Source organism: Lithobates pipiens, unplaced genomic scaffold (genome assembly GCF_037356315.1).
Source record: "Lithobates pipiens isolate NorthernLeopardFrog02 unplaced genomic scaffold, aLitPip1_a1.2 Scaffold_8, whole genome shotgun sequence".
Taxonomy (NCBI): domain Eukaryota; kingdom Metazoa; phylum Chordata; class Amphibia; order Anura; family Ranidae; genus Lithobates; species Lithobates pipiens.
In genome coordinates this window covers 597,209,657-597,221,872 of record NW_027507903.1, presented here as the reverse complement: position 1 = coordinate 597,221,872, position 12,216 = coordinate 597,209,657, and the positions used below count along the sequence as shown (strand labels likewise).

Genomic DNA, 12,216 nt, shown 5'->3' with positions numbered 1-12,216 from the left:
TGTGTTGTGTTCGGGGCACTGTAAAAGGTAAAAGGGGGCAGTGACTTGAAGGGTAACTGAGGACAACGGTGGGGTACTGCTTTAAAGAGGAGACTACTATGTGATAGGTACACTGAAGATGATCATGTACGGGGGGACCGTGATGTGTCATAGTACTAAGAAGATTTGAACCTCTAGCGGAAGGAAATTTTACTGACCAGACCTCCATAAAATTCTAATTCAAGACCCCTGCCCTAGACAGTTTTTTGGTGCTAGAGTGAATGAACTGTTGTCTGTATGAATGGTGGCCTCTATATTATATTGGGAAGAGCCAGTTAAATCCAAATCCAGGCTCCTATGGGGGTAGAACTACAAATCTATGGATGGAATTGAGCCAGCCCCAGTTTTTCCTATGTGTTCAATACTCCCAATATTGAGACATGTGCACAACTCTTTTCCTGTCCACCTGGGAGTTTGTTGTTCCCACCCAGGTTTGTGTGTTCCCCCTCCTCCACTTACATTCTGCATAACATAAAATAGATTAAACGATCAAGGATGGTGGCAACCATTTACAAAGGGCATAGCAGGTGACCAGACTCCGGACACTCAAGTGCATGTGTGCTGTGCACAATAGGAGCCCACCATGCAAGTGGTAACACTTTCTTGTACCAGTTGCTATGGTATGGCCTATTCCAGAATCTGTTGGGAAGAGGCAGGTATGAATCTGCCCTAACGTTCACCGAAAACCTTTGCAGTTTATATACCTGACCCGGAGATCATTATTTTTTTTTTTTTCCCTCATAACTTGAGGTTCATTACAGCCAAAATGTTAGCCCAAAAATGAAGCAGTAGCTTAGCTCCAGAAATTGCTATAATCTATAACCTGTTCTGATAATGGTCCCCTAAGCCTGAGATGTTGTTTTATGCTTCTATGGCACCTGAAATGCAGTGACACTCTGCTTCTCTGCAGATCTTCTTCAGCTCTCCTCCTTCTTCAGTAGGGTGGTAGAATTTGGTGCAGGTATTTCCTGAATATCAATAAAAAGAAAAAGTGCCATTAGTCTCTAAACTTTTTCAGTATGAGGGCCACTTCCTATATTTTACAAATATTTGCAGGCTGAAAAAATAAGTTATATAAAAAATCCCCCTTTACATCCAGGAGTGCCCAGCAAAGTCGTTTCTTACAGCCATGTGTACCCAGCAGAGCCCCACCCCCATACATCTATCTATGTCTGGCAGAGTCCCTTGTACATCCATATGTGCTCAGCAGAGCCCCTCTTTACATCCATTTGTTTCCAGCAGAGTCTCCCCTTACATCTATGTATGCCTAGCAGAGCCCCCCTTTACATCCATGTATGCCCAGCAGAGTCCCCTCCTTACATTCATGTGTGCCCAGCAAAGTCCCCTCTTTACATCCATGTGTGCCCAGCAGAATCCCCCCTTACATATATGTATGTGCATTCCGTTACACAGATCAGCGCATCTACTGCCAACTAGCTGGGGGCATTTTCCTGGAGAGTTGCTGCAGGCTGTAGTTTGGAGACCCCTGCGACCCCGTAGGTACATACGATATTGGTCTATACGATATTAGTGGGTTTACCTAAAGTTGCAAGTCAATCTTAACTAATGACTTATTTTATTTACCCCCTTTTGCTCCAATATACCATTGAAAGGGTTTTGCTGAGGCTCCTTGTGTGTGGAGTCTAGCCCCAGGGTGTGACATCCCAGCATATATGTGCACCCAGGAGTGTCCAACCCAATGAGTTTCAGGCATTTGTTACTGAACACATAGGGGCCTAAACGCAATTAATACTCAGTACAGCATTTAGCCCCATCCTTCTGCAGTGTATTTCAGCCTGCCATAGACTATGATAGCCTGCAGGCAGCAGGACTGGAGCTGTGCCTTCTGGGCAAACGAAAACACTGGGATTGGATGCACAGGACTCCCCATGTGCAAGGTGTCCATCAATGTGCAGAGTGCAGTACCAACCATCAGTCCAAATTAGAGTATGTACCTTCATAATATGCATACTCATAATGGGATGCAAGGACATATCCCTGCCCATGCTATGCAGATTTTCACCATTCTGTCTCTCTAGCAACCTATGGCCCCTTCCTCAAAATCCCCCATATCTCGGCCCTTCACCTCCTGTACTCACGGTGAAGCCTCCATTCATTCAAACAGAAAGTATTTACAGTGCGCAAGGTACAAGTCCCAACTAAGAGCATTTTGAAGAAGGGACTACCTGGTGCCAAGGAAAGGTTCACACCTAAGATCTTGGAATGGTGGGTACAGTAGGAAGGAATGCATGCTCTGCTATATACTGTATGTCCTGATCATCCTTCAGAACATATGTTAGGCTATGACCTCTTCCACTGTATCATGTCTCTGGGTACCCTTACTATGAGGCTTACCCATGGCATAATATTCATATATGGAAACCATTGCCGGCTGGAGGATCCCAACCTCAAAGTTCTGGTGGATCTTGAACCTCAGACATTCCATATCTGATCTGGAGACCTTCAAAAATAGAAACATGGATTCATGAGTTTAAAACAAAGCTTGTTGTAATTAAGGAGCATGCATAATAATAAAGTGTATCTTAACCCAAGAAGAAAAACTGAATATATTGCAACTATATGCATCCTCAGCTTTGTGCTGTTTGAAGGAGGGTGTCTCTTTCCTCCAATCAGATCTCAGAGCTCTCCTCACTGAGCTCCGCAAAGAGAAACTTTGGGCTCTCCACTTCCTTTTTTTGATAGCTCAGATAAGCATTATAAATTCAGCACTTTAAACCGATATGGAGAAGAGAAGACTGCAGATAAACAGTACAACTTACGTAGGAGGATTCGTGTTTCACCTGAGACCAGTCACTTCACTGGGTATATGGAAGGGTTTACAACCACTTTAAGATACAACCTTCAATCTTTAAATAATGAAATGAAAGGAGGTTCTTGCATAAAGTTGTATAATTTAAAACTCCCCTATCTTCCAGTTCCTACACTGATTAATGGTAGCCATACATGCTGCAATATTTTTTATCCAATCGATGTGCAATTCAACACAACAGTTGAATTGGAAAACAATGGAATAGACATAATTTGCTTTTCGATCAATTTAGACTCGCTATAGGGCAGATTTGATCAAAATTATTTGGTTGGCCAAGTATCAGTCATGTTGCATCGCGATTATTTGGTAGAAAAGTATCAGTCGTGTTGCATCGCGATTATTTGGTAGAAAAGTAGCAGTCACGTTGCATCGATTGGCAGAACTGAGGTGCTTAGTTTATCATTTATCGAAGCTTCAATAAATTATTGATTTCTTTCCCGACTAATCTCTCCTCATATGAATAATAGATCTATAGTTGATAACCTTTTTGACTGATATGACAAACAACAAGGGGAAGAATGTGTTCTGACTGATAGTTGGTACTAAGGTGCTTTGTTTTTAAATCCATTTGTTTTTCAGTCGATCAGATTATGAGATTACATGGTGGAAACAGAGATGCAGCTGTATCTTCCAACTATCAGTTGAAAACCACTTCCCCATTTGTGTCATATTGATCAAATGGATTGTTGACTATAGACTGATTTCTCCCAATGGGAACAATCAATTGCAAAATAAACCTGTAATTTTTTTAAGTGTGCATGGTCCCCATTATGGTGGCCATAAACTCTTTGACAAATGATGTACCAAGCATCTCAGTGCTGCCAAAAGATGCAACAGGATCGATAATTTTCCGCCATGACTGATCGGCTCAATTTGATTTAATCCAATGTAAATCAAGATCAGGATCAAGATCATTGATCAGAGGTGAAGTTATGGCTATTTGATGGATTGCCAATTCAATAATTTTAATTTAATAGCATGTCAAATTGATAATAAATTGGTAGTGTGTATGGCCGGTATAAAGAGTAAACCGCGCTATTCAAACAAAAAATTAGATAATAACTACCCTATAAGCGGCAACCCTAATCGTAATACTCCGATAGCAAACTAAATAAGTGAACAGGGTGGGCTGCGCTAAAAACAAAAAATCTATGTCTAAAGTCTAATCAAAAAAAATTCAATAATCATAAAAAGCAATTTTTAGTGAAAAAATTTTTTTTTTTTACAAATGATGAAATTGTATAAGTGAATAATGCCTTATCATCATACCAATAAAGATTATTATAAACGAAAAATTGAATTATAAAACAAAACCAATAATGAAATTAGCAGAAATGGTATACCCCTAATGTGTAAATCATATACAATAAAAGGAAAAATGAACCCACACACCAATCAGATAATTCAAGTGAGTAAACTGGAAAAAACAAAAAATGTTTTCAAAAACAACGAAAATTGTATATATTGAGACAAAAATTGTCCAAAAAGTAATATAGTGTTGCTTCCTCCAAGGTGATATTAAGGTGTAGGAAACCCACAAAGTCCTGTGTGTAAAAACATTCCAAACAATCCTCCACCAGTGAATAGGGGGGCCGCTTACCAGAGTTTTAGATCCCAGTGTTAGTGAGATCAACAGAGCCACAGCACAGAAGTTCTGGATGAACCGTCGCAGGCACCACACTGCTCTTGTATCCAATACGAAGCCTCCAGTCAGGAAACGAGGGTATCGTGGATCATATGGAAAAATTCAAAAAAGCACTCGCATAGCGTAAAACCACTTAGTTTTAATAAAGTAAAATATAAAATATTGCACTCACATGTACATAGAAGAAAACGATCATATGTAAAAAAACGAGCCGGCCGGACTCGTATGCCGCCCGCACTTCCTAGTTGGGCGTAGAACGCGGAGACGTCAGAACGCCTACCTCCCTACGCGCGTTTCGTCACGAACGGACGTGTTCACGGGATGTGGGACGGCGTTCTGACGCACCGCCTAAATACAAAATAGTAAACAAACAGCCTCGGTCTGAGCTCCATGTTGTCTCTCAATCCACCATATTAGATGAGGGAAAAAGGGCTAAATTGCCCATATTATCACCTAATTCGCCATTTTACATAATGGAAAAAACATGAAGTTGCCCTACTGTTACATAAAGCACGACCTTTATCCATAACCATCGAAATTGCTCTGAGAGTCATGGATTAAGAACACAAAAATATTATAAAAGATCAATAAATACAAAAATTCAACTAAAAAGGGAAAAAGGAAAGGGGTAGGAAGACCATCCCCAAACTGTCTTAAAAAATATCGTTAATTAAAATAATATTTAATAAAGTACTAAATGCAAAGATGATATTGGATATGAGTTGGCACAGACAAATCTTTGGAACATTCGTAGGGGGTATACTCAACATTCGGTTTCCAAGCACTACCTCTTGGCGCATAACAGAGACCCTACCAACACGATTTTTTGGGGGATTGATAAGTTCAATCCCCATTGGAGGGGAACCCATCTGGTCAGGAGCATTTCGAAGCTCGAAATGATGTGGATACACAAATTAAAAAGTTACAACCCTTATGGCCTTAATATCGAAGTAGACATAAATGCATTTATTGATAACGCTTGAACAATGTATAATTGGTATGAACAGCTTATATTGTTTAGGCTTTCTGTTGTCTTTAGGATTGTGAACTTGGTGTGAGTTCCATGAGTTTCTGCTAAAAAAATGGGGGGCTTTTATGTTTACTGCTTTTTATTTTTCATTTTTTGACACCATTATTTTATTTTCTTTGGTGCTGGCATATTTTAGGGTATTAGCATTTGGATATGTAAAATATACCATATTATACTATATTATACTATATTATATTATATTATATTATACCATATTTTTTGCCACATAAGCCCTTTTTCCACTTGGATTGATTTGTCTGTGCCAACTCATATTCAATATCATCTTTGCATTTAGTACTTTATTAAATATTATTTTAATTAACGATATTTTTTAAGACAGTTTGGGGATGGTCTTCCTACCCCTTTCCTTTTTCCCTTTTTAGTTGAATTTTTGTATTTATTGATCTTTTATAATATTTTTGTGTTCTTAATCCATGACTCTCAGAGCAATTTCGATGGTTATGGATAAAGGTCGTGCTTTATGTAACAGTAGGGCAACTTCATGTTTTTTCCATTATGTAAAATGGCGGATTAGGTGATAATATGGGCAATTTAGCCCTTTTTCCCTCATCTAATATGGTGGATTGAGAGACAACATGGAGCTCAGACCGAGGCTGTTTGTTTACTATTTTGTATTTAGGCGGTGCATCAGAACGCCGTCCCGCATCCCGTGAACACGTCCGTTCGTGACGAAACGCGCGTAGGGAGGTAGGCGTTCTGACGTCTCCGCGTTCTACGCCCAACTAGGAAGTGCGGGCGGCATACGAGTCCGGCCGGCTCGTTTTTTTACATATGATCGTTTTCTTCTATGTACATGTGAGTGCAATATTTTATATTTTACTTTATTAAAACTAAGTGGTTTTACGCTATGCGAGTGCTTTTTTGAATTTTTCCATATGATCCACGATACCCTCGTTTCCTGACTGGAGGCTTCGTATTGGATACAAGAGCAGTGTGGTGCCTGCGACGGTTCATCCAGAACTTCTGTGCTGTGGCTCTGTTGATCTCACTAACACTGGGATCTAAAACTCTGGTAAGCGGCCCCCCTATTCACTGGTGGAGGATTGTTTGGAATGTTTTTACACACAGGACTTTGTGGGTTTCCTACACCTTAATATCACCTTGGAGGAAGCAACACTATATTACTTTTTGGACAATTTTTGTCTCAATATATACAATTTTTGTTGTTTTTGAAAACATTTTTTGTTTTTTCCAGTTTACTCACTTGAATTATCTGATTGGTGTGTGGGTTCATTTTTCCTTTTATTGTATATGATTTACACATTAGGGGTATACCATTTCTGCTAATTTCATTATTGGTTTTGTTTTATAATTCAATTTTTCATTTATAATAATCTTTATTGGTATGATGATAAGGCATTATTCACTTATACAATTTCATCATTTGTAAAAAAAAAAAAAATTTTCACTAAAAATTGCTTTTTATGATTATTGAATTTTTTTTTATTAGACTTTAGACATAGATTTTTTGTTTTTAGCGCAGCCCACCCTGTTCACTTATTTAGTGTGTATGGCCACCATAGAAAAAACTCTTGGCTGACCAAAAAAACAACCTAAAATCTGTTTCACCAGCAAATGCAGAACATAATATAGTGTGATACTTACCCAGGTGCTGTGGTCTTCCAATACTGGAATATGGGCAGGTCCTCTTAATGATCATGTATAATGCAGAACGCTGGTCTGGAATTGCGCACGATGATGTGGTAAGGGGGTGCATTAACAAGACCACTCGTAGAAGGGCAAGATGAGTGCCTTCAAGGGACTGGTCATCACAACCAAAACTGGGAAGGAGGAAGTGTGCAGTACTTTCATCCTCTTCTTCTCATTGCTTGAACATGGGCAGATCCTCTACATTGGGGTTCTCCAAACATTTTAAACAAAGGGCCAGTTTACTGTCCTTCAGACCTTGAGGGGGCCAGACTATGGCCCATGAGAGTAGAAAATGCCCTGGCTTTAATGGGAGTAAACCATACCCCATCATTGGTATTCGTTAGAAGAATTTTGCCCCATTATTGGTGTCAATGGAAGAATAGTGTCCTGCCATTGGTGTCAGTGGGAGGAATAGTGTCCCATTGTTAGTATCAGTGGAAAAATTGTGCCCCATCATTGGTGTCAGTGGAAAGAATTGTGTCCTGCCAACGGTATCAGTGGGAGGAGGAATATTGCCCCATTGTTGGTATCAGGGGAAGGAATAGTGCCCCATCATTGGTTTCAGTGGGAATAATAGTGACCTGCTGTTGATGTCAGTGGAAGGAATATTGCCCCATTGTCAGGATCAGGGGAAGGAATAGTGCCCCATCATTGGTGTCAGTGGGAAGAATAGTGTCTTGCCGTTGGTGTCAGTGGGAGGAATATTATCCCATTGTTGGTATCACGGAAAGGAATAGTGCCCCATCATTTGTGTCAGTTAGAAGAATAGTCTCCTGCTGCTGGTGTCAGCGGGAGGAATATTGCGGCATTGTTGGTATCAGGGGAAGGAATAGTGCCCCATCACTGGTGTCAGTGGGAAGAATAGTGTCCTGCCATTGGTACCAGTAAGAGGAATAGGGCCGCTGAAGGGCCACAGTTTGGAGACCACTGTACGGTTCAAGGCACACTCAGAATTCCAAAGTGCAGGCTCAGGTATGGTGCAAATCCTTTCTGTGGCCTTTTGTGTTAATGAATTTTGTGTTTCTTCTGGAGTTCCCCTTAAAATATGTGATAAGCACAGAAAATGCACAGCCTCAGCCCAGTGAATGAAATAAGAATGGTCTTGATTAAAACTGATAGCGGGCCGTGTTAGCGGTAAAGCGCCACTAGTTTTAGCGGAGCTTTACCGACGTTTTAGCAACACTTTTTGACCACTGGCGGTGAGTTTTCCACCAATGCTACCAGCCCGAAGAAAGGGTTAAATGCACCTGAAAAGTGCCGCTGCCGAAGCGCTTTGCAGGCGCCTCTGCAGCAGTGCCCATTCATTTCAATGGGCAGGGGCGGGTTAGAGAAGCGGTGCTAAACCGCTTCAAAGATGCTGCTTGAAGGACTTTTTCTAACATCCTGCAAGTGCATCGCCCTAGTGTGAAAGCACTCCGGCTCTCACACTGGGGCTGCAGGGGAGGCGTCTTTCGGGTACTTTACAGGCGCTATTTTTAGCCCTTTAGCGCCTGAAAAACACCTCAGTGTGAAAGGGGTCTAAACAGATGACAGCTGGAGCAGTATGAATCTGATTGGCTGGTATTCTGTCAATCGGACACTTTAATACATCATATTGCACTCCATGGACAAAATTTAATACCTACCTTATCCAGGTAGATAATCAGGGATCCCCGCTCAGAACGTTCTGTGTCCATTTCATACTTGGAGATATATTTGTCCACCCGGTTTGTCAACTGCAGAGACAGGAGAAAATCAATCAGCGCTTATCTAAAGCGGAAGTAAAACCCACTATAAATTTGCTTTTTAGGGCCCCCCCAGATAGGTTATGCCATAATGTTCTAGTATGTACCACATATTAATACATTATAGCAGACTTACCTGTCATATGGTTCCCTCCAGCGCTGCGGTGGGCTCGATCTGACAGGCCCCCGGTGCTTCCATCTTTGCTTGGTCTCCCTCCTGGGTCCAGTGCCAGTGTCCGTTTGACAGACCATGCCGTGATGACATCACTCCTGCACATGTGCACAGGAGTCACATGGCCACAGCATGGATTGCAGCTGTAAATGTTCATCGAGCTACGCATGCGCAGCTCATTGTTACATGATGGCTGACAGGCAGGAGGATGCATTTATGTCAGAAGAGACCAATAAGGTCTCTTCTGTCATAAATACCCTGCCGGTCAGCCATTTTAAAAGAATGAACTTTACTTCCACTTTAACCACTTCAGACCTGGAATATTTTACCCCCTTCCTGACCAGAGCATTTTTTGTGATTCGGCACTGTGTCCATTTAGATGACAATTGCGTGGTCGTGCGACACTGCACCTAAACAAAATTGACGTCCTTTTTTTTCCCAAATATAGCGCTTTCTTTTGGTGGTATTTGATCACCTCTGCGGTTTTTATTTCTTGTGCTATAAATAAAAAAAGCGACAATTTAAAAAAAAAGCAATATTTTTTACTTTTTGCTATAATAAATATCCCCCAAATATATATATATATATATATATATATATATATATATAAAAATATAATTTTTTTCCGCAGTTTAGGTCGATATGTATTCTTCTACATATTTTTGATAAAAAAAAATCACAATAAGCATTTATTGATTGGTTTGTGCAAAAGTTATAGCATCTAAAAAATAGGGGCTAGTATTATGGCATTTTTATTATTATTATTTTTTATTAGTAAGGGCGGCGATCTGTGATTTTTATTGTGACTACGACATAACGGCAGACACATCGGAGACTTTTGACACTATTTTGGGATCATTGACATTTATACAGTGATCAGTACTATAAAAATGCACTGATTACTGTGTAAATGACACTGGCAAGGAAGGGGTTAAACACTAGGGGGCTGATCAAGGGGTTAAGTGTGTCCTAGGGAGTGATTCTAACTGTGAGGGGGGAGGGGCTACCACTGACATGACAGCGATCACTGCTCCCAATGACAGGGAGCAGTAGATCTCTGTCATGTCACAAGGCAGAACGGAGAAATGCCTTGTTTACATAGGCATCTCCCTGTTCTACTTCTCCACAACGCAATCGCAGGCCGCCCGCGAACATCGAGTTCCCGGGACCAGCAGGCACGCTCTTGCGGCGGGCACATCCGATAGGTGGCAAATTTAAAGGGATGTACAGCTATGCCCATTTGCCTGCCTGTGCCATTCTGCCGAAGGACATCTGTGCGCGTTAAATAAAGCAGAGATTACATGACCATTTCTCTGGCAGTTGGACATTTGGCCGGTCTTGATGATAGAATCCTAAGGGTACTGGGGGGCTCATTTACACTTGATTCAAAATGTTGCATTGGATATGTTTTTTTTTAAGCACTCTGAATGCCAATCAAAGCGCCTGTCGCTAAATAAAATAGTTGCCTTACAGTAGTAGTAAACCCCAGCTCTGCTGATCCCCTGCTTAGTAGTTCACACGTTGTGTATGCTTTGCTTAGCTTCAATAATGATACCCCTTGGTGCTTCAAAGCATCTCCATAACCTACATAGAAGTCTATGGGAATGCTTGCTAGCAGCGCCCACAGCTTTTGAGGGGCTTTTATTCAGCTTTGGCTTCGCTTTGTTTTGGAGAAATTACAGGTATGAGATATCCCAGGATGCACTGGGAAAACCAACAAGCGAACTGGAAAGACATCATCAACAGTCACTTCCGGTTCACGTGTGTATATTCTGGAAGTGTCTGGTGCAGAAGTCACATCTAGTGTGCAGAGTGGAGCAGCAGGAAGGTGAGCGGGTTGCGGACTGCACATGGTGTGCAACATGGGAATGCTATAGTGGGACTGGAGAGTAAGGCCAGAGCAGCGGAGGATCAGTAGAGCGGGGGGACCACAGCAGGAGAAGCTAGTAGATGTCGCACGTGGTGTGCAGCATGGGGGCAATATAGCAGGAGATGAGCGGGGACCAGAGAGAGAGGAGGATAAGCAAACCAGAGGATCAGCAGAGCTGGGGGATACTACTGAGTGGGGCATCAGCAGAGCTGGGGGTTACTATTGAGCAGGGGAACTTCTGAACGAGGGTACTAATGATATAAAGATGTGCTGAACAGAGGTACTAATGCAGGGGTTCTAAAACTATGGCCCTCCAGTTGTTTAGGAACTACAATTCCCATCATGCCCAGTCATGTCTGTGAATGTCAGAGTTTTACAATGCCTCATGGGATTTGTAGTTCCGCAACAGCTGGAGGGCCGTCGTTTGAAGATTCCTGTACTAATGAGCTAGAGTGCTATTAGGCTCCTTTAAAACAAATAGAAAATCAACTCACACAGGGCATTTGCCAAGCTTCATTAAAGCTTCAAAAAAGCATCACTGAAGCATCAAAAACGCATCTAAAAAGCATTTTGAAGCGGTAGGTGCTTTATTGTGTGTATCAAAGCAAGTGTAAATGAACCCTAATAAAATTTCAAAGTATAGTGGTTTTTGAAAGATATTTTCTTACTTGATTCTCTATGGTACATTTCTTTAATAAAAAATGTCTACCTATCTATCTATAAAAGATTTAAGAGCTTAAGGACCCCCCTGCATACATTTACTGCAGCAGGGTGGCCCTTAAACGCAAAATCATGTACCTGTACGTGATTTCTTTCAAGGGCTCTGGGGCATGCGTGAGGCCTGCTCCTGCTGAGATTGGACACAGCAGGAGCCAATTAGCGGATCCGTCAGTGTGTTTCGTCAGATTAGGCGACCTGACAGAATGTATAACGGGAGTGATGTTCTGTTGCCGCCATCTTGCTACACCCCGCACTCCTCCATAGTAAGGATACATTGAGAAGGGGAAAGTGGACATCTTGTTACACCCACCAAATTCAATGTTGAATTTTAAAAGCAGCGGTGTTCTGTCAGATTAGCAAACCTGTGAGATCAGCAGGCTTGCCACTGCTTTTTAAAATTCAACATCTAACCAGTCAGACAGAATTCTAAGTACTGTATTTCACGATATATAAACTCACATTACTGTGTAAAATGCAAAACTCTGGTGGGTGTAACAAGATGTCTGCTTTCCCCT

General features: G+C 41.4%; 1 protein-coding gene across 1 annotated transcript in view; it reads right to left on the bottom strand.

Annotated features, from left to right (window-relative positions):
• The window catches only part of LOC143961258 (complement C3-like), a 189,214-nt gene that overhangs the window by 18,415 nt on the left and 158,583 nt on the right, over positions 1-12,216 (bottom strand). The window contains exons 35-37 of the mRNA XM_077470491.1: positions 8,841-8,930; positions 2,395-2,500; positions 918-1,007 (exon numbers count right to left, since the gene is read on the bottom strand). Coding sequence (XP_077326617.1) covers positions 918-1,007; positions 2,395-2,500; positions 8,841-8,930 — 286 coding nt within the window. The remainder of the gene's footprint in view (positions 1-917; positions 1,008-2,394; positions 2,501-8,840; positions 8,931-12,216) is intronic.